We start from the raw sequence: 20,614 nt of genomic DNA, 5'->3' as shown, positions 1-20,614 counted from the left end.
CTGCAACTATCAATACGCCAGCGGCCCCGACAGCACCCACCACTGAACCAGCTTCCACTGAGGATGGCACCAGCAGCAACCCTGATGCTCTCACCATCACTCCCGATGACAAGCACGACCATATTACTGTGGTTGAGCCCAACACTGACTATCCTGGTGCTACCGACAACATCACTCACATCATCCCTCCCACCGATGGCCAACCGGGCACTCATGTCATCTACACGCCACTTACAGACACTGTTGAGTCTACCTCCGAGTCGACCTCCAGTTATGTCACGAGATTCGAGACTATCACCATTCCTGGTGACCCGTCTACACTCACCAAGAACGATACTGCTTCCGGTGACCCCGAGACCACTGGCGTGGAGACCAACACCATCATCATTCCCCCATCCGGCACCGAGCCTGGAACTGTTCTCGTTCACACCAGTGTCTATCTGGATCAGACGCTGGCTCAACACGGCAACGTCACTCTCACCCGGGCTGGACCTCCCGGCGTCACCACTCCTTTCACCACATACGAGCCGCCGGCTCAAGAAACCGACCCTGGTACTATCATCATTGAGACGCCAGATTACAATGTCACCATCACTAGAGCCGCTCCTGAGTCTATCACAACCACGTTCACTACCTACTCACCACCGGGCAACCCCGGTGACCCAGGCACGGTTATCGTTGAAACCCCTGATTACAACGTCACTATCACTCGGGAGGCACCCGCTTCCATCACTACTCCTTTCACCACCTACAACCCACCTGGAACACCTGGTGATCCTGGTACTGTTATTGTTGAGACCCCCAACGGCGACTATAACATCACCATCACCCGCGCTGCTCCTCAGTCTATCACTACTATCTTCACTACCTACTCGCCACCCGCATCCAAGGGTGATCCAGGCACCATCATTGTTGAGACGCCTGACTACAACGTCACTATCACTAGAGAAGCTCCTGCTTCTATCACTACTCCCTTTACTACTTATAACCCCCCTGGCACGCCTGGCGATCCTGGCACAGTTATCGTCGAGACTCCCAACGGCGATTACAATGTCACCATCACCAGAGCTGCCCCTGCCTCTATCACGACTCCTTTCACAACCTATTCGCCTCCAGGTACCCCAGGCGATCCCGGTACGGTTATCGTCGAGACTCCCGACTACAATGTCACCGTCACTCGGGCTGGTCCGTCATCGGCTACTACTCGGTTTACCACCTACTCGCCGCCAGGCTCTGCTGGTGATCCCGGCACTATCATCATTGAGACTCCTGACTACAATGTGACGGTTACACGATCTGGACCGACATCATGGACAACCTACTCGCCACCAGCTTCCGCAGATGACCCAGGAACCATCTTCATTGATGTTCCCGAGGATAGAGTGGCCGATCCCACCACTGCCGAGGAATCTCGCAACGTTACCATCACTCGCGCACGCCCCAGCACGGCAACCGATATGTACACGACTTACGAGCCTCCTGCCACACGAGGTGATCCCGGTACCATCATCATCGAGACTCCTCTTGTCAGAGTCGCTGGAAACGATCCAACCACTGTTGACGAGACCACGACTGCTGAGGAGACCACCACCTTGGAGGAGGCCAGCGCCAGCAACGTCACCATCACTGAGGTGGTCAGCACCATCACTCGACCTTACACCACCTACTCGCCAGCTGGTGCTAGGGGTGAGCCTGGTACTGTTATCATCGAGCTCCCGCCGGACCACAACGTCACCGTCACCGAGTACGTCAGCTCGAGAACTGCTCCTTACACTACCTATTCTCGTGCCGCTGTTCAAGGTGATCCCAACACGGTGATTATCGAGCTTCCTCCCGAGCGCAATGTGACGACAACAGAAGACGTCAGCACTATCACTGCTCCCTACACCACGTATTCGCCCCCAGGTGCTGCTGGCGATCCTGGCACTATCATTATCGAGCTGCCACCTGATAGGAACGTGACCACAACTGAGTACGTGAGCACCATCACTCGACCTTACACAACCTATTCGCCCCCTGCTTCCCCCGGCGACCCAGGCACAATCATCATCGAGCTTCCTCCTGATAGCAACGTAACTATCACCGAGGTGGTCAGCACGATCACGGCTCCTTACACAACATATTCTCCCCCTGGAGCTGCTGGCGACCCAGGCACCGTCATCATTGAGCTTCCTCCTGACCGCAACGTGACCGTCACAACTGTCATCGAGACAATCACTCAGGCATACACAACATATGCATCGCCCGCCAACCGCGGCGATCCTGGAACTGTCATTGTTGAGTTGCCGCCGGACCACAATGTTACGATCACAACCCAGGTGGACACGATTACAGCGCCATATACGACTTACTACCCTCCAGCCAACGGAGGCGACCCTGGAACGGTTGTCGTAGAATTGCCGCCAGACTCCAACGTGACCATCACCACCCAGGTCGACACAATCACGGCTCCGTACACAACCTACTCGCCACCAGCCAACAGAGGTGACCCGGGTACCATTATCGTCGAGCTACCGCCAGACTCCAATGTCACGAGGACAACCGAAGTCGATACGATTACGGCACCTTATACCACTTACTACCCTCCAGCCAACAGAGGCGACCCTGGTACGATTGTCGTGGAGATGCCGCCGGACCGCAATGTCACTATCACGACGGTTGTTGACACCATCACCGCACCTTATACCACCTACTCGCCTCCTGGTAACCAAGGAGACCCCGGAACCGTCATCGTCGAATTGCCCCCTGACCACAACGTCACTATCACAACCGAGGTTGAGACCATTACGGAACCTTATACTACCTACTCGCCGCCTGCGAACAGAGGAGATCCCGGTACAATTATCGTGGAGATGCCTCCTGACCGCAACGTGACTACTACAGTTGCTGGACCCAGCACCCTCACAGGCCGCTACACTACCTACTCGCCTCCTGGACGCGCTGGAGACCCCGGCACAGTTATCGTCGAGACACCACCCCACCACAACATCACGATCACTACCGAAGGTGACGAAACACTCACCGGTCCATTCACTACCTATTATCCGCCCGAATCTGAAGATGATCCCGGCACCATTGTCATCGAGACTCCCAGAGCCAGGGTGGCTGTCACGACCACGTCCACGAGCACAACGTCGCATCACGACGCGGCGTCTACTTCATCTTCTTTGTCTCCTAGTACCACATCTCGTGCGCCTACGACCGCGAGCACTACATCATCTTCTATTCCGTCTACCACATCTCGTGCACCAACCACGAGCTCATCAACCTCAACATCTCATTCAACGTCAACTTCAACATCTCACTCAACGTCAACCTCCACTAGTTCATCATCATCCTCTCGTTCTACCACCTCGACCACAACCTCGAGATCTACTACAACCACTACCACGACTACTAGCAGTGCTGCAGCGGCTACCGTCCGATTCGACTGCGATGTCTACGGATACCTCTTCCAGAAGACCTCACTCTACCGTGTTGAGATTACCACTGGAAAGACCACCCTCATCAAGTCAGGAATCGGTCCTGGTGGTTGGATCAACGGTATCGGTTACAACCGATACGACGATTACATCTACGGCATGGTTATGGATGACACGGGTTCTCAGCTTATCCGAATCGGCGCAGATGGTGGCTGGACCCTACTCTCTGCCCGTGTCTCCAACCGCAACGTCATCATGGGTGATATCGACAACCAAGGTCGCTACTGGTTCTCTGATGCTGGTCGACCTTGGTGGGCCATCGATCTCTACCCCGGCTCATCCACCTATGGCAAGATCATCCTGAGCGGTACAGCAACTCACGATGATGGTATGGCCGATTGGGCATTCGTCCCTGGAGGCGGTGACTACATGTATGCCATCCAGTACACTCAGACATCCTCTACCTTGACCCGGTTCAGCCGCACAAGCTACACCTGGCAGACCCTCAAGGCCTTTGGCAACATCACAGGCAACAACGTCTGGGGTGCTCTGTACGCGGCCGCCGACGGAAACTTGTACGGATCCGAAAACACCAGCGGCAATATCTACAAGTTCCCCATTGCCCCCACCATCGGAACTCCCAAGTTCCTGGCCGCGGGTCCTGTATCAAGCTGGAACGATGGAGCCAGATGTATCGACAGCGAGTCCATCGTCGCCTAAGGCGCATCCTTCGCCTAGGGAATTTCCTATGTCTTTCTAGCCTGTCTCTTAGCCTGTATCATAGCCACCATTAGATTGTAAGCTTTCCTTACTACCTAACCAGAAATTGATCTCGTATGTTCTGTTACCTCTATTGCCTACAACCGTTTGTGAATGTTCCGCCATGGCCATGAAGCCAATCTGATAAACATCAAAACCCTTATCGAACCTTGGTGCTTTGACAGTGAATCACTGTCGGTCCGCCACGCACTGCGTCTGTCAACACTGGCACTATACAAACCCAGGCGATAATACCATGGAAAGAAACCTGTTGTCTAAAATTCTGGGATTAATTGAATCGGTGAGTTATGGTCATCGCCTACTGGCCAAATACTAACTTGGCTTTGCAGTCTATGAGGCGAGCAGTGCACAGCAGCCAACGTCGCTTTTATCCCTCTCGGGAACTCGAACGAAAACAAACGAATTCCTTTCACGCTTCCAAACAAATCGAGTCTCATCCTCGCAGTTCATGCTGAGTCACAGCCGAGTGATCAAAATCTTCAGCAGTGCACACCCAAACTTGACACTGCCGAACAACACCACGACCTCAACCAAAACCACACAAAATCATCCCTACCTCTCACATCATTCACCCCCAAGCTACGCTCCCACGATGTCGGAAACATTCCATCCATTTCCCCGTCTCCCCGCGGAGCTGCGACTGGCCATTTGGAAGCTCGCCCTTCACACCGAAGGCTCGACCCGCCCATGGGCTCACTTCTTCGGTATCCTCGTCCCTGATCAAGATGAAGACGCCGATTCTTTGATGAGCCAGAGTTTGCTACGAAGACGACGGACATATGTCCCATATGTCCCCACACATCGCCTCATTGGACCTCGCTTCATGACGTCTACCGAGGATCGCTCCGTCGGCATCAAGCAGGTACCTGCCTCATGGACCGTCAATAATCCCTCGGCCTATCTGATCGACAGCGGCCACTGGCTGACCTGTCGGGAGTCTCTACGTGTGATAGAACATAGCGTCAACCAGTGGGTACAATACATGACATTCGATGATCTCTACTGACGGGTCCTTCAGCTCCTACTACTACAGGCTACCAATGCCCTCTCAAAGCGATGCCCAGATGTCACAGGACCACCCAGACCGCTTCATCGTTGTCCACCCACACAAGGATCTCTTTTGCTTTCAGCCATATGACTGGTACATCTTATACTTGAAGTGTGGTTTCGCCGATTTCCTCATCGTCACCTTTGGCGGCTACGTGGAAAACGCAGCCATTGAGTACAATCCGCAGTGGGGCGTTGATGTGAAAGAGGCCGGGGGAGATCACGAACAACTCAAGATATTCGACGACTTTTTCCACCTCGCCATTAGCTCGGCTTCACTCACATATCTTGAGTCACTCTGGTTCATCGACTATCGAATCAAGCGGCGACACCACGTGCGCACCAAGGAGCAGTCCGAGGCGCCGCTGGGCCAAGTCTTTTACCAGAATGGACGTCGGTTTGTCGAGGTAGACATCGAATGTGAGGATTCCCCCTGGGAACAGTCCTTCGAGGTCGCCGAGGGCGAATGGATCAGCTGTAAAACGTTTATCCTAGCCCTTCGACAAGCGTGTCAAGACCACCTGGATAGCGGAGAAATGATTTACTTTCGTGGCGACGACAAACAAGAGGCGGCTCCTTTCTTAGGAGTCTTGGCTTGTGTAGAGGACTGATCGTTGATGGATCCAAGGGTACAAAGAGTAGTGAGCGACATCCTTTGTTTACGACATATGGCCCTCCTTTCCTGAAGCCTAGCGGCACCCTTTTTCAACGGTATACTCCTCTATTCTTTCCGAGCTTTCTTTGTTTTTTCAGATCCAACACTCTTGGGCCCAACGGCACCTGCATGGACAGATGCGACTGTTCCATGCCCCCTGGCCCGCGAGTGGCACGCCCTACTCAGTTTGTTTGGTACGTTCTTGTTTGTCTCTCCTGTTTGCTGTTTGCTCACAATCATCCTTTGAGCAGTTTTTCTTCTGTGGTGGCTCGTGCCATTCACATTTCGTCGATGATGTAAAGACCCCCCTGGGGCCTTTGCGGAGGCACCAGGACGATGGCCGGCACCTTCACGCGGTGTTCTGGGTCAGTAACCGGGAGTCTTTGACTCTTGGTGAAGCTAAGACCGGTCAGTTGAGTTACAAATATTGCATGTAGTTGGTAAATACCAACATGGTTAGTGACATTTGTTACAAACATGTTCGATTTAGACATGGCAGGTCCAAACAATCATCAAAGGGCATCCAAACATTCATCAAAGCATATCTATATATTCATCAAAGCATGCCTAAAGAATAATCAAAACAAGTCTAAGAATTGTCAAATTGGGCATGGTGGACAGGAGCGTGCAACAGCCCTCAGGCAGCGTCTTGGTGGCGATGCGACGAACAACTGCGAATGGAACTCGGGACCAAACATGTGCAACACACGCAACAGCATACGTAAACTTGAGGCAATTCTGAGTCACTTCAAAATCTTACAGCGGGTCTTGAGAATTGTATCACGCAGTGAGGGAGGTGGCCGGGATATCTGCCTGCTGGGCTGTGAAAAGGGGCAACGCCTCAAACCACAGAACATGCCAACATTGTGATTGTTTCTTTCGCCACAGGATATCGTAGTACGTGTAGCTTCTAAGGTGACTAATTGAAGCATCAAAGTTTGCAAGATTACGCGTACCCTCTCTAAAACCCTCGTGATGCCTTCACCTAGGTGATCTTGAGGGTCGGATGCCTTGCCCCAACACAAGTGACTCACTGCCCCTGAATCCAGCACACGTATGCAAAATCCATTACAAATCCAAAGATGCTAGGATAAGCATCCGTGATGTGAGAAACTCTTACGGGCAAACCCGTATCAAGATCCACATCAAAATCAAAACTTCTCACCATGTGCCGGCTCAACTCTACGAAATGCGACGCCTGCCAACAGACCCTGGCATACCACAAGACCTTTTGCCGCAGGGTCCGCCTCGCAAGCCAGGTCTGCGGCAGAGTTGAACACGTTGTCGACTTTGTGTCCTCGGATGGTTGCCCCGACTGCTGGAGGCGGAAAAAGAGCTGGCGTCGATGGTGCTGTTGGAGGAACGACAGCTCCGGCGAGATCCATTCAACGAGGTTGGAGATTCCAAGATGGCGACAGCGAGTCCGAGAGTGTCGCGAAGCGATAACCAACAGGGTCCATCTTTGACGGTATCATCGCAAAGTCGTATCAGAGCCTAACGGGCGACTCAGGTAGAAGTGGTGGCGCCGTATGGCCGCTCAGGGAGAAGGATTTGCCTGACATTTGCCATGGCAGGATCACGGAAGCCTCCTACGTTTTTATACTAGTGAGTCGCCATCTGTTGGTCACCAAATTGCGGTCAGTCCGAGGCCATCCCAGTTAAAACCAAAAGCTCCGGGTCCCTCTCGGAACCAGTCCGAGCATCCAGAAGACCCGAGAGAGATGCAAGACCCTCTTCTACTTTTCTGTCCCATACGACGTCGAAATTCGTGGAAGATTCTCGTCAACAGCGGAATGGTGGACTCGGTCAGTCGAAAACGAAACAATGACGTCAATGAAGCATCTCGACGCTGGCTGTTGATCATGGCTTGCCCCACACAGCCCTGAGTGCGGGACCGGGTTCCTGGGTTCTTCAACGTTGACGAAACTGTGCGTGCTTGACTCGAGCCAGTTCCTGACGTCCAGGCTGGTGTGGGCGGGAGGAGGAAATCCTCCGCCACCAGGAGGAGGGGAAAGAGACCCTGAGTTTTGAGTGGGATTGTGATTTTAGCATCTCGACGGCCATGGCCAATATAACCCCCAAAGCTGAGATTTCATGTGCACTTTTGATCCACCCCGGACGAGGCTCTCCGCCCTGGCCGCCCTAGCCTACTTGGTGTTCCCCCAACTCCCCCGTTAAAGCCGCGCGCGTTATTGCCCACGGTGCCTGTTGAAGTGTCTGTTGAGACTAGCATGCAGGCTGGGCCAGTTAGAAACTGCGGACATCTCCTCCGGCCCAAGCAAGCAACGCATACGCACACCGCTTGCACTTGCGCTTGCGCGTGTGCGACTGCGCTATTGTCGACTTTAATCAGAATCTCGTTATTACTGGCGATGTCCCTCATCTCCACCGATCCTCCCTAAGCCATGATCCACCTTTGCACGTCTTTCTGCACCGAGTGCATGTCTACTTCATGCAGAGAGAACTCGAGTTGGGCTTTCCAAGCTGGGCGCGTCTGGCGTCGACAACCAGTCCAATCCAACCCAAGGTCCAGGCGAAAAATGCTGTCAACGGTTGTCAGCTCGCAGCCCAATCATTTCTGACAGCAGGGGTCAGTGGCCTGGACACTGATACTACGCAGTAAGGCCGCCGTGGCATGGCACCTCTGCCCGCCATGTGATGCATCAAATTCCGAGCATCAAGCCGAGAAACCGCCAAGTCCACTAATAGGAACTGTGCCGTTTCCCAAATCCGCGTTACCACTGGTGGCGGACAGTGGTGAAGCGTCGACTGCTGGAGAAGAGAGCTGATAGTGGGGTGTTGAGAAGGGCGATGCTCTCTGATGAAACACCAAAAAGAGCAAGATCTTCAATCTTGCCCAAGTCTTTTTCTCAAACTGCACGGCCACTGGTCCCTGAGCGTCCTGGTTCGTCTCTCCAGAGGTCAACGCCACACTTGGCCCACAAGCCATCAACCACTCTCGTCTCAATTCACCAACCAAGTCTGGTGCACCGCCAGCAAAGAACCGTGCCACTTCCGGTGTCACCGAGAAAGATTGTATCAAATACGGGTCCCAGTTACGTGGACAGTCGTCTCCGTGCCTTGTGATTTCTCCCGATCTTCAGTGCATTTCCTCACAGCCCGGTGAGCGTGGTGATCGAGGAATAAGCTGGTAGCCTGTAGCCCAACGGTCTGGACCGTTCTGCTCAGCCTCCCCAGCCGAGGCTCCGCATGCATCGTTGAACCATGTTCCGGGGTGCTTCACGCGACAGCCTGTCAGTGGTTAGGGACCACCTGGTAATCCGCGCGCATGCTTCGAACCATGATTCAATCAGAGGCAGCCGGAGTTTTAAAGGCTTGACTGCCGGGGGTACCGCGATACATCCACCCGACTGGTCCTGTGGCGCCCTGACCCGCAATCTGCCTGTCGGTGATGGCGCGCCTAAATCCCTAGACGAGAGCCCGTCGCCCCGGTCATGGTGTCTGCGGTTGGGAGGCAGCAAGCACAGGCATTGTCCATCCGCGATCGTGGATCCCGGGATCCCGGACCACCCTCAGGACCCTGACCGTGGTAGCGCCCGAGATGCTTGGCATTGACCTCGTTCAGCGGGAATGTTATCGCAACGGCCCGTGATATAAGGTGAGCACCTGAGTTGGGCCGCCCTGGTGGGCGGGCGTGCAACGGACGTACATTGCGAACACGGCGCTAGTTAACGGCGCCGTCCGAGGCTCCCGTACCGACAGCGAGGATCAACCAACCCGCGGATGAATGCCAGTACGGAGGGCCTGCATGCACCTCTTTGTCTGTTTCTTGGCCCGCTGGAACCTCTGGAACCTCACCCAAACCACTAGCGAATCGATGGCGCAAGCGTGGCGGAGACAAGACGCCCCTCCCTGGGTGTCGTGCGCCGCGGGGGGGTCAAGGCTAACGGACAGACAACCTCTCCGGGGCCAGGACAGGGCAGGGCGATTCCAGCTGGCTCCAGCAGCGGCGCCGATCGGCCGGCAGATAAGTGACCGTCTCCAAAGAGGCCGTTGAAACAATTGACACGGTCGATAGCAAAGCCTCAGTCCACGGGGAGCTTGGAGAAGGGAAAAGCGGATCCCGTTTGCGCGAGCTTCCTTTTGTAAGCGCCGCATTGCCGCCCCCGCCTATCAGGCGGGTCAAGGAGCAAATGCTCCGGCTCCTGGACTCCCTGCCCTGAATTGGATCAGACAAGTGTGTGTTTTCACCCAGCAGACGCTCCTCGGTGGACGCACACGATTTTAATATCGCTTCTCTCAAAATGGCTCGTCGTCGCATGCTCTTGTTCCTGCCTGTTCCTGCTCCTGCTCCGTCTCCGTCAGTGCGGCGCCATCTGATCCGCTCGCCATCATGTCCCTCTTTCGCCACGAGCCCGCCAGGTAACGTCGCCTGTGGTTGAGACGACCGACCGACGGAGGCTCCCTCCCTCACCTTTAAACTCCGGCTGGGACCCTGTGCTGTGGCCCCTGGACCTCCTGGAGCCACCCCTGGACACGCTGGGCCGCGGTGGCAACCTTCTGTCCCCTCTAGGCCATACAGACTCCAGAGGTCCATCCGACGCCACATCCTTTATATCAGCCCTATCCGGTCGTCCTCGAGACACAGTCGTCTCGCCCCAGCCCAATAGGTCACGGCCTCTGATCAGCGATATCATTGTCAAGCCTCTTTTCGTCTTTGTTGCTTATTGTCAACTCGTCTCTTGGTCTCTTTTTCTCTCCGCGGCGCCCCTTTTCTGCGTCATTGTCCATGTCGTTGGTGCAGGTTCCCCCCAATTCTCGCATCTGTCGACTCCCATCATCGCCTATCCAGTATCAGGATCTGAACAACCAAGTTCGAGCTCACGATAAATGTGCACGCAGCATTCGGCTGCATGCCAAGTCTGCGGGAAAGAGTATCTCGTCTATGTTGAGTTCTGTCACGCATTTCATCCACCCATGCTGGTCTGTCCGCTAGGTCTGCTGCTCCTGGGAAATGACATGCGTGACGGGCAGTGTCCAAGCCCAGTCTGTCCGAACAGTCTGAGAGGAGGCTGCCGGGTCATGTAATATGATATTGCCTCGGGAGAAGGACAGGAGGGAGTTGCCGGCCGACCCCAAAACCTCGACTCGCCGGCGATCCGACATCCTTTTTAGAGTTTCTGCCCAGTCGTCTCAACCTCGACAACTTGATCGATGCCTTTGTACTCGGGAACCTCAAAGCCATACTTGCTTGCAATGGCAGGAGTCACGAATCTGGACCGAAAGTTAATTGCCACCTGGCAACGCTATTGCACGGGTACGTACCGTCCGCCAATGAAGTGCCGTCCCCTGAAGTGATTCACTAGCGGCTTCGGCGCTGTCAGACTAACAAGTGCCGTAGGCATAAAGGAGCTGCCGAGCCCGGACTCGGGAGGGCCGTTCTCGATATCCCATGACGAGGGAGCATCAACCGACGTGACCGGCAACTTGGTTTCCTGAAGAGCCTGGATTACCGCGGGGAATGGCTCTCGGACTTCGCCGGAAAAGCTGAAACCTGGATGAACGGTTAAAAGCAATCGCCGTTGGAGGACGAGGACGAGGACGAACCGAAGATGGCGTCGACAATGTGATCCGTCGAGCTTACGGCTGACGAAAAGTCATCCACGAAGGGGACGTCGAGGTCTTCGAGCTGTTTTGCAAGCCGCTACGTAAACGATAAGCGGCTGTTATGCGTGGTGGGTTTGGGTTTGAGTTGGCTATGTGTGAGGGATAGGACTGCAACTCTCGGAAGATCCGAGACGACAATTGCTTCCACCGATCGATCCTTGCAGGACTGACAGGATGCACCATAAGAGATCCCTAGAAACAATACATCCACTGGACCATCCGGAAGCCAAGCCAACCTGGGATTGCAACAACACCGTACAACCGGCACTTGGTGAATCAAGGTGTAAATGGGAGAGAATCACTCACCTGGTAAAGATCATTCTTGCTCCGTTTGGGGTAGAAGACGGTAGGATTGTAACCATAGTGACGGAGATGGCGGGCAGCTACCAGTCCATCACCACCTTGAAGTTATCAGTAAGTCATCTTAAACGACAGTAGCGGAGCATACCGTTGTTTCCGGGGCCACATGCAACAAGGATCCTACGACCACTTTCGAGAGGTTGGAGACGGTAAACTTGTAGAATCAGTGTCTGGAACTTGTTGACTTTGAGCTCTTCCACTCAGAGCCCGATGCTTGAGACCAGTCACCTACCAGCCTGCGAGACGGCAAGACCGGCCAACTCCATCAGCTGGTCGATCGAAAATGCACCGGTGCTCATGAGCTCCTGGTCGAGAGCAGCAGCAGCCTTGGCTCCGAGGGTCTAAGCAAGTCAGTACGCAAGGTCCAAGAATGGTGTCCCGTAGCCTACCTTGATCGCCATAATGTCTTTGAATCTCTCAGCTCTTGTAATAAACCACAATATTTCGTAATAGCTTCAGCAGCAGAAAAAAAGCCAATCGTTCAGATGATGCAAAAGTAAGGTGACTTGGAATGTCGTCAATGGCGGAAGGTCGGAAAGTGCAGGGGACTGACATCACATCAGCGCAGTGCTTTCAGCGACGTGCCTGTCGGGCAAGAACACCGAACACCCCGGACTCGGCCCCCCCCCTGATTGGCTGGAGCGGCAAAACCAAGCTCCGGACCTCCGGGGGGTTCGAAATTGTTCACCATCACGATACCAGCTTCAGCCGTTCTATCTCGGTCGTGGTCGTCAATTCCCCTCGCCCATTGCCGCCATGGTTGTCAAGATCCGCCTCGCTCGTTTCGGGCGCCGAAACCAGCCATTCTACAACATCGTCATCGCCCACGCCCGGTACACCGCCCTCAATCCGCCCTCACCAATTCGTCCCAACTAACGAGAATGCAGGACGGCGCGCAACTCCCGCCCGCTCGAGGTTATCGGCACGTACGACCCGATCCCCAAGCCCGATCCGTATGACAACTCCGGAAAGCTTCACAAGGATATCAAGCTCGACACACAGCGTGCGAGGTACTGGATTGGTGTTGGTGCACAGCCCACCGACACGGCATGGCGGTTACTCTCAATGGTTGGCATCCTGCCAAAGAAGCAGTTTGGGCCCAAGCAGGATCAGCAGAAGGGTACTGTGAAGACGGAGGAAGTCAGGGTTCGTTAAGGGAGGCCTAAAAGGCTGTATGATATGTATGAAAGGCATTTCAAGGCGTTGGCTTGGGTCAGGTGTATTCCGATTTGATGGAGAGAGCAATTCCAGAGAACGATTGGATGGGAAGAAACGACGATATCGGCCAGGTCACCAAAGGTCACCATGCACCCAGACGAAATGCAATTAAGAGGACTGTACGATATGTGGTGAGGGTTTGAGGTTACCAGAGACACGCCATTTGTCGCTATTAAGAATTGTATTGAAGCACAACCAAAACCATATCTAAAACAACGCCTGAGCCGTCTTCAAAGCTCGCTCGCTATCAAAACGCCTATATGCCGTCTGTCACACGTCTTGATACCCAACATTCGTCATCCCCAATGAGGCCGTACAAGAAAAATACAGTCTATTTAGCAGTGGCTGCAGAGAAGATGTTGATGCCCAAGCATACGGCCATGACGACCGATCCGTAGATGGCGAGGGCGAGCGAAAGCCTGCGGAGGTGGTGGTGCTCGATGTGTTCGAGATCCCATCGCCACTTTCTGCGCCATCGCCATGAGTTTCGGTTGCTGCGGGTGCTGACGTTGCTCGCCATGCTAACACCGCTGCGAACGCTCGTTGTACTCTGAGCCAGGGCGGCAGATTCTTCCACATCTGATGTGCTGGAGTCTTCTCCCATGTCGTCGTCCTCCTTAACCAAACGCTGGTGATATGTACTGTCAGGGTCGCTGATTTTATAGTAGAAAAGACCAGGAAGAATGAAACTAATCGATGTCGATCCAGTGCTGCCAACGAAGGCGAGCACACGGTCTAAGCTGGTGACTGATAGAGCAGTCATGTATGCAAACGTTAGAAGAAATGTTGTAATAACAGCAAAACGAAGGTCGGACATGGTGGAGCCAGCTCCATGATCATTTGCAGGAGCTGTAGGGAGCAGAGGAGTTGAGGTCCGTCTGTTGCCCGAAGAGTGACGGTTGGGTCGCCACTTCAAGACGGCATCGAGTGAAGCTCGGCATGGATGGACTTGCAACGGGACCGAGAAGGTGACGAGAACGACAATAGCCGCCTTTCCGATTGTCGAAGCAGCACCAGTAGGATCTGTGCTTTGTTAGCCACTTGATCAAGATAGACGACAATGAGCATTTACACATAGAAACAATATTGCCAACCACGGCGTTGCCGAAAGTGATGTAACCAGTAATAGCCACAACAATATAGATAGAGGCAGCAGAGCCAATGCTCGACCCGACAACTCCAATAACGCTGGAGGGAGAGTTGTCCTTGAGCTCGTTGAGAATAGAGAACATCTAGCCAGTCAGTACGTATTCAGCAATTGGGGTGAAGCTCGCCTACATTCTGGTGGCAAGTATACGCAAAGACAACAACGGGGAGAGTGCTCAGCGTCTCGATTGCTCCGCCCCATTGAATCACGCGGATGCTCCCCGGGTCGGCATGCTTATCAACCGCAAAGTGGTAAATCACCAGAATGATGAGATACCCGATAGAGACCAGCGCAATAATGCTGGTGTACTTTAAAGAGTCCAGCCGCCGCAGGAAACTAAGCGGGATGATAATGAGCATAAAGGCGGTGATCCAAAAGTTTCGATCAACCAGATAAGGAGCGCTGTTGGCATTGCTAAGGAAGCCCAGCACCACGCCAGGCATCAAATCTCCAATGATGATCATGTACGACACGCCAACTCCAAAGCACTTGATCGCGATCGCGGCATCGAATATGACGGCGGCGTTGGGGTAGGTGATTTGCGACAGAGCAAAGAAGGACGCGGTTCCCCGCTCGAGATATCGGGCGCATCGTGACTGGAGGTAGAGGCCGAACGCGGCCGTTATGCCGGACCAGATAATAAGAAAGACGCCGAGCATGATTCCCATGTGGGACATGACAGAGGGCATGGCAAGGGTGCCAGCTCCGACAACTGTGACGTTATCAGCACCGCGTCGCTAGGGCTCGATCGAGGGACGCACTGGTATTCAGCAGGTTCACGACACTGCTGATCGTGGTGGCTTGGCCTCCATGGCCGCCATCCTTGTGGCCGCGACGTCGTGGTCTGAAGAGCAGATGGTCAGCGATCAGGATGTTTGGTTTGGCCGGTGTCGGCGTTGAAGGGGGCGAGTCTCACCTAGACATATCGTCGGCACTTCTGGTTGTTGAAGCGTTTCCATCAGATATAGTCGAGTAGTTTGTCATTTACGACGAAGAGGCTCGTAACGATAGGTTGAATCGGCGCGATCGTGGAAGGGCACGTATTGCGACGATGGGGGGCGTTTAGATGTTGCGATGTAGAAAGTGTGCACGAGTGAAGGTATGTGTCTATCTCTGCGTTCCTCGGCTTTCCAATCCGATTGCTGACTCGCAACGAAGAGGCGAGGCGAGACCGACCGGAGCCACGAGTGGCAGCCCTAGACCAGATTGCGTCAATGGGAACGCTACTTGGCTGCTCGCTGTTGCGTGCTGTGCTGCACTGCACTGCACGGTAAATACCGTCCTGCGGCACAGAGGCCCCCAAGACTGGTTGAACGCTCCGGTCGCGACACACCAGAGGAGAGTCACGAGAGAAGTGCCAACGAGGCCGATGTGGTTGGAGGAGATGCAGGAGGGAGAAGACACCAACAGAGGCGCCGGTCAGGAGATGACGACGGACCTGGGAATTCCTGACGGCGCTTGTTTTCTGCCACGATCCTGGGAACAAAGAAACCTAACGGGGGGACCTATCGCTGGAGCCTTGTGCCGAGCCAAAGCGGCCAATGAGCACGCGCCTCGATTGTTAATCAGCCAATCAGATGCCGGGTCAGCCAACTTTGGGTCCCAATCCGGGGAATAAGTTGAGGGACCATCCAGGGCTTTCCAGGGGCTTTGTGAGATCATGGATGCCTCCCGGGCGGTGTAACTGGATATCCAGCACTGTAATTCCGGCACATCTGTACTGTATGATGCTGGTTGAAGACCACCAGGTGACCTCACTTCTTGTCTCTCCCATCTTGGATGCCGTCCATCCAAACACCTGGGCCAGATGCGCCTCCTTGTCTGCGACATCAAAGGGCCATGGTTCAGCAAGTCTCACTCACTCACAAGTTCATGACATCCTCCTGACCCCCCACTTTCGCCCTTGACCGCATCCACACCGTCATTCCGCGGACGTGCATCAAACGTCCCGCGCCAGCGACTTGTCACGATGGCCACCACCATGGACGACACGACCCTTTCGACGCTCGACCTGCTCGAGTCGCGACTCCTTCGTATCGAGCATCTACTATATGGCCAGGCTGTGTCACCGGCACTGGCCCAAGACCGGTCGGCTGTTGAGAAGATTAGCCAGCTCGACCGGCGCTTCTCGCATCTCCTGGACAAGTTCCGCGTCTATGCCGAACTGATAAAGATTTGTACGTCGCAACGGGCATACTGCTAGAACACCTGCTCATCTCGCCTAGACAAGGCGCATCCGGACTTTTTTCATGCAGCCGCTCCCTCCGATCCCCCGTCGCAGCTATCCAGCGATGCCATCCAATCCATCGTTCTCGCCTCGGCCTCTGCGTTTCCCGCGACTCTTTCGTCCCTGACCGCGATCAAGGACAGCCCGATACCCGATCCATCAGAGAGCGCAAACCTCGTTGCGTTGCAGGATAGGATGAAGGCTATTGAGACGACTCAGATTGCCCAGGCCGCCGAAATCGCCGACCTTCGGAAACGGAGCGAGACGGTTATTCGATCATGGTACGAGACAGGCGTCATTGACAACTCGAGAACCATGGCCGACCTGGAGTCACGGGTAGCGATTGTTGAACGGCAAGTGAGGAGGGCAGAGCGAGAACTAGAAGCCGAGGACGAGTTATGAGCGATGCATACGAGATACCCATTGGAATTGAAGACATGTTCGAGTGTGACGGCCAGGCATAAGGGGCAATTTGAGTTTGATGCCCATCAGCGGCATATTTAGCTTCGGGTCGATGTCTCACGGCAGACCTTCAACATATTTCGGTCATGATCAAGACGACATGCCAGTCCGCAAGGGAGAAGAGGCATGTCCCATGATAAATGAGTGGATACACCAAAGCTGGACTACATAGAGCACAACAGCATGAGAAACTTGCGACATCTATAGCACTTAACATGATCAAGCACCACTTTCACAAGTTCCAAACCAGCTATCTCTCCTTACAAGGCCATTGCTGTACTCAACGGTAGAACTGTTAGTCAGGAACGGCAACAAAAGACCCCACTCTCAACCCAACCCTAATCCAACGTGGTGGAGTATCTCACGATGTCCACATAAACGACATAGCCTTTCACCGCTTCCATCAAATATCTTCTCCGCATGGTGTAGTTGGTTTATCACGTTCGGCTGTAACTGGAAAATTGCCACCGAAAGGTCCCTAGTTCGATTCTGGGTGGGGAGACGAGACTTTACTTTTGCTTGTCATTGTTACCTTTTTGCTAACAACTACGATGTTGAGGACATTGGTCAAGACTTGCAGTGAAGAAAAACTATGGACCGAACCCGAAGGGTTTTCAGTCAGCACAGAGCATGGGTGAAAACAGCAAACAAATTACTGACGAGAGGGTTGAATCACCACCCTACATGTTGAATGCTATGGGGGCAAATGCATGAATTCAGGGATGAATTTAATTTCCTGTAAATGGCGTTTTAGTGTCCACGAGAGTGAGGCGGTCTCCTTCTCGATTTCCCGCCGTTTCGAGTAAGAGAAATCAACCTCTGTTGAGGTGGCTTTCAGGACACAGCACAACACTCGCAGAATCGCCACATGATATAACCTCAGCACAGGACACACATATACTTGGATGGAACCTAGTCAGAGTTGCTCGGAATTTCTAGTGGGGTATCGTTGGGACTGGAGAGATGGGGAAAACTCAGTGGCCTGGACTTCTCTCACCATGGCGAGTCAAGGCAAGGGAGCAGCACTCATGTGCCTGACACTAGCGAGTCGTGAGGATACAGCCTCTCCCAGCAACTTCACAGGCAGACTAAAGAGCTACGTGTAACTTTGACATTGCTCAAGAAAACGACTTGACTGGTTCCACCGTATCCTCGGATGAATCGGTGACTGGCTCTTGAATGAGAGGCTAGATATGACGGTTTGTTTCGCGAGTTGGCAGGAGTTTAAACACCTGCAGCTAAAGCACTGTGCAGGTCTAGCCACAGTTGATGCAGGTCCCGGTTGAATGAGATACGATCGATTTTTCACAACAGCTGTTAAAAGTTCATGGTTGGTTGCATGCCACCACAAATTGTCCTCTCGGGGCTGTTTGTTCGGTCAGTTGCTTTAGCCAGGACCCAACACCAATTAACACGCTTCCCCAATTATCAGGCTTTCCCCTTGCATTCATAGTTTCACTGTCACAATGGGAACTAACCATTGATGCGAGGAGTTCTCTCAAGCACCAGTATCCATGCCCGCGGTGTAGGGTACACAGTCCCACATCCCCCCCAAGTCTACGTTGACCGACCACCTTGAGAGTTCTTAGACACAGTGGATCTTGACTGGTCTTTCAAGCTGCGATGATTGACTTGTGGGTCAAGTCTGAAACCCGCCGCCTACTCTTGTTCTGGGTCGTGGATATCGTACCAGATGACCACATAGTTCTACTAAAACTCTCCTCTTTAACCGCGAACCACAGAACCCTGCACTCAAGCTCGCAATGCTCTCCCTGTTAACCAAGACACGAAGCGCCCTGTAACCAGCCCCAGGCGAGAAGCGTCACAGATACGCGCGGGACACCTCTTTGCCGATCGTGATCAGTGCTGGCTTTGCGTCCCGGCATCCGTGGGCGCTAAGAACGGGAATGCCAGACGATCGTCGACACACCATTGACCGTTGGGATCAAGACTGGGGCTTTACTCCACCTCAGATGCTGCCCTGTCAAGTTTCGAAGAGGGCTGCTTACAACTACCGAGCCGAGGCGAAATCAATGATAGGGCTTGCAAGGGCTCTCGTCAGATGCCACGCGTTCTCGAGGGATAAAGAAGGTCGGGTTCCCAGCCACAAGGCAAATGGATCTCGGTTCAAGACGTGGCGGTGCGGGATTGAGTTTCGGTGGTGCCAGGGGTAAAACAGCGCCAGAGAGACTTGATGGATGCAAGACCCGCTGTTGTTGACTTAGCGGCAGGGGCAGGCAAAAGCAAGTCCGTCGGAAAGTTTTCAAGGGCCTTTTGGGCACGGCACAGGCACAAGGCACATCGTGGTGCAACATCGGATGAATCGGGGCCGTCGTCGACGGATGGGGAGGCAGCCGGTCACAGTTTTAGCTGAGTCTGGGACATGGAGAGTGATAAAGAGCGGCTGATGGTATTGGTAATTGTACTGTAACGTCAAGTGTGACGATGTGAGAGACAGATAGACATCCCCCGAGTCCGCGGCTATGGCATCAACTATCCGCCAAGACAATAGTTGGTGATAAATCACAGAGCCACCAGGCACACTCAACCATGTGAGACAGCGGCACAAGACTCCAGAGTATCTGAGAGCTGTGCTACGCCGCCCTGCAGCACAAAGCCGCCGCAGTGTAGGAAGAGTCTCCGGAGGCACGGACGGATGCCGCTGGTCGTGATAAGCTCAGCGCCGATCCGACCGTTTTGGAGCGATCCGCAACCGCTGGGATCCGATGCAAGCAATCCATCAAGTCCGTTGCAACTCGTTCAAAGGCGGGGACAAAACGGTGGGCGGCACGACATGGCAAAGCAAGCGCCAAGGTGAAAGGCGGGCTTTTCAGCAAAGAGACACAAGAAAAGCATTGGACGTGGAGGCTTGGGGCTTTATTGCGGCCTGTGTTGCAGAGGCTGGACGGTTGACTGCGATCCAATGCCAGCTTTGGTCATGCATTTTGTCGTCACGATCCCCAAGGTTTGGAGGTTGAAAGCACCAGCCACTGGACGGAGCAGATGTCTTGCATTCCGAGACCCGGTCGAGGGAGACGGGATGCACACGCACATACACGCACGCGAGCAAGAGGCAAGGGAGGGGGGAGGAGCCTATTGTTGTCGTCCCGATCTTGCCGTAAACCGCCTGAATGTTGCGATCCATCCAAAGTCTCGAGGGCCGTGGGCTACGCTTGAGCGGCAACCATGAAACTCTCTACGGCTCCTGCATCCAAGCTCTGGTGCAGCCCATCACGGCCGGCCCTCTCCACCCCGGTTGAACCTCAAACAGCAACGGGGTAAAATGTGGTTAGCGGGTGAAGAACAGAGTCTGGGTCATGGACTCGAGAGGCGTCGGATTCCTGCCCTTGGCTTTTTTGCAAGGCTGGATTCGAGCTTGAACGGGGTCTGGTAGCTTGGACAACACCCTCTTCAGCGAAGATGTGTGATGCATTCCTGCAGATGTCTGGATGCTGTGACGACGGAGTGAGATAAGTTGGGTGCCAACCCACGAGTTTTGACTCTGGTCGTCTGCTCGACTTGACTTTTCTCAGATTCACTTGAACCGAATCATTCATTGTCCTCTAAACAAACGTTGAAACGAAACGCTTTTTTCTCTCTCTCGAGTTTTTTTCATCTCCACCACTCCTGATCCAATCACGGACTCGGTTTCTTGCAGGTCTCCGGCT

At 53.9% G+C, this 20,614-nt stretch overlaps 5 protein-coding genes across 5 annotated transcripts; 3 read left to right on the top strand and 2 right to left on the bottom strand.

The window, feature by feature from the left end:
* Positions 1–4,794: 4,794 nt before the first annotated feature.
* Positions 4,795–5,789, top strand: NECHADRAFT_76706 (uncharacterized protein; the record flags this gene model as incomplete). Its single annotated transcript, XM_003046686.1, has 3 exons — positions 4,795–5,171; positions 5,221–5,656; positions 5,745–5,789. The coding sequence occupies 3 exons, from the start codon at positions 4,795–4,797 to the stop codon at positions 5,787–5,789; spliced, it is 858 nt and encodes a 285-aa protein (XP_003046732.1).
* A 5,247-nt stretch (positions 5,790–11,036) lies between these two features.
* Positions 11,037–12,191, bottom strand: NECHADRAFT_32190 (uncharacterized protein; the record flags this gene model as incomplete). Its single annotated transcript, XM_003046104.1, has 6 exons — positions 11,037–11,139; positions 11,191–11,419; positions 11,473–11,569; positions 11,839–11,933; positions 11,981–12,046; positions 12,125–12,191. 6 exons carry the CDS (start codon positions 12,189–12,191, stop codon positions 11,037–11,039), a joined length of 657 nt encoding a protein of 218 aa, XP_003046150.1.
* Positions 12,192–12,622: 431 nt separating this feature from the next.
* NECHADRAFT_66677 (mitochondrial 37S ribosomal protein MRPS16) lies at positions 12,623–13,342 on the top strand. Its single transcript, XM_003046685.1, has 2 exons — positions 12,623–12,725; positions 12,780–13,342. Exons 1-2 carry the CDS (start codon positions 12,649–12,651, stop codon positions 13,045–13,047), a joined length of 345 nt encoding a protein of 114 aa, XP_003046731.1. The 5' UTR covers positions 12,623–12,648; the 3' UTR covers positions 13,048–13,342.
* A 38-nt stretch (positions 13,343–13,380) lies between these two features.
* NECHADRAFT_91235 (uncharacterized protein) lies at positions 13,381–15,181 on the bottom strand (the record flags this gene model as incomplete). The annotated part of the gene is made up of 6 exons (XM_003046103.1): positions 13,381–13,455; positions 13,487–14,133; positions 14,183–14,342; positions 14,389–14,994; positions 15,038–15,101; positions 15,174–15,181. 6 exons carry the CDS (start codon positions 15,179–15,181, stop codon positions 13,381–13,383), a joined length of 1,560 nt encoding a protein of 519 aa, XP_003046149.1.
* A 923-nt stretch (positions 15,182–16,104) lies between these two features.
* Positions 16,105–17,182, top strand: NECHADRAFT_102443 (uncharacterized protein). The gene is made up of 2 exons (XM_003046684.1): positions 16,105–16,434; positions 16,483–17,182. The coding sequence occupies exons 1-2, from the start codon at positions 16,227–16,229 to the stop codon at positions 16,884–16,886; spliced, it is 612 nt and encodes a 203-aa protein (XP_003046730.1). The 5' UTR covers positions 16,105–16,226; the 3' UTR covers positions 16,887–17,182.
* Positions 17,183–20,614: the final 3,432 nt, after the last annotated feature.

The sequence above is a fragment of the Fusarium vanettenii genome (assembly GCF_000151355.1).
Source record: "Fusarium vanettenii 77-13-4 chromosome 2 genomic scaffold NECHAsca_18_chr2_1_0, whole genome shotgun sequence".
NCBI lineage: Eukaryota > Fungi > Ascomycota > Sordariomycetes > Hypocreales > Nectriaceae > Fusarium > Fusarium vanettenii.
This window is presented reverse-complemented; position numbering and strand designations above follow the sequence as displayed.

Excerpts from the sequence above, each read along its gene's own strand:
- NECHADRAFT_66677 (XM_003046685.1), top strand. The coding sequence starts at position 12,649 with ATGGTTGTCAAGATCCGCCTCGCTCGTTTCGGGCGCCGAAACCAGCCA. Across the intron at positions 12,726-12,779 it reads ATCGTCATCGCCCACGCCCG|GACGGCGCGCAACTCCCGCC; the intron begins GTACACCGCCCT and ends ACGAGAATGCAG.
- NECHADRAFT_102443 (XM_003046684.1), top strand. The coding sequence starts at position 16,227 with ATGGCCACCACCATGGACGACACGACCCTTTCGACGCTCGACCTGCTC. Across the intron at positions 16,435-16,482 it reads TGCCGAACTGATAAAGATTT|ACAAGGCGCATCCGGACTTT; the intron begins GTACGTCGCAAC and ends CATCTCGCCTAG.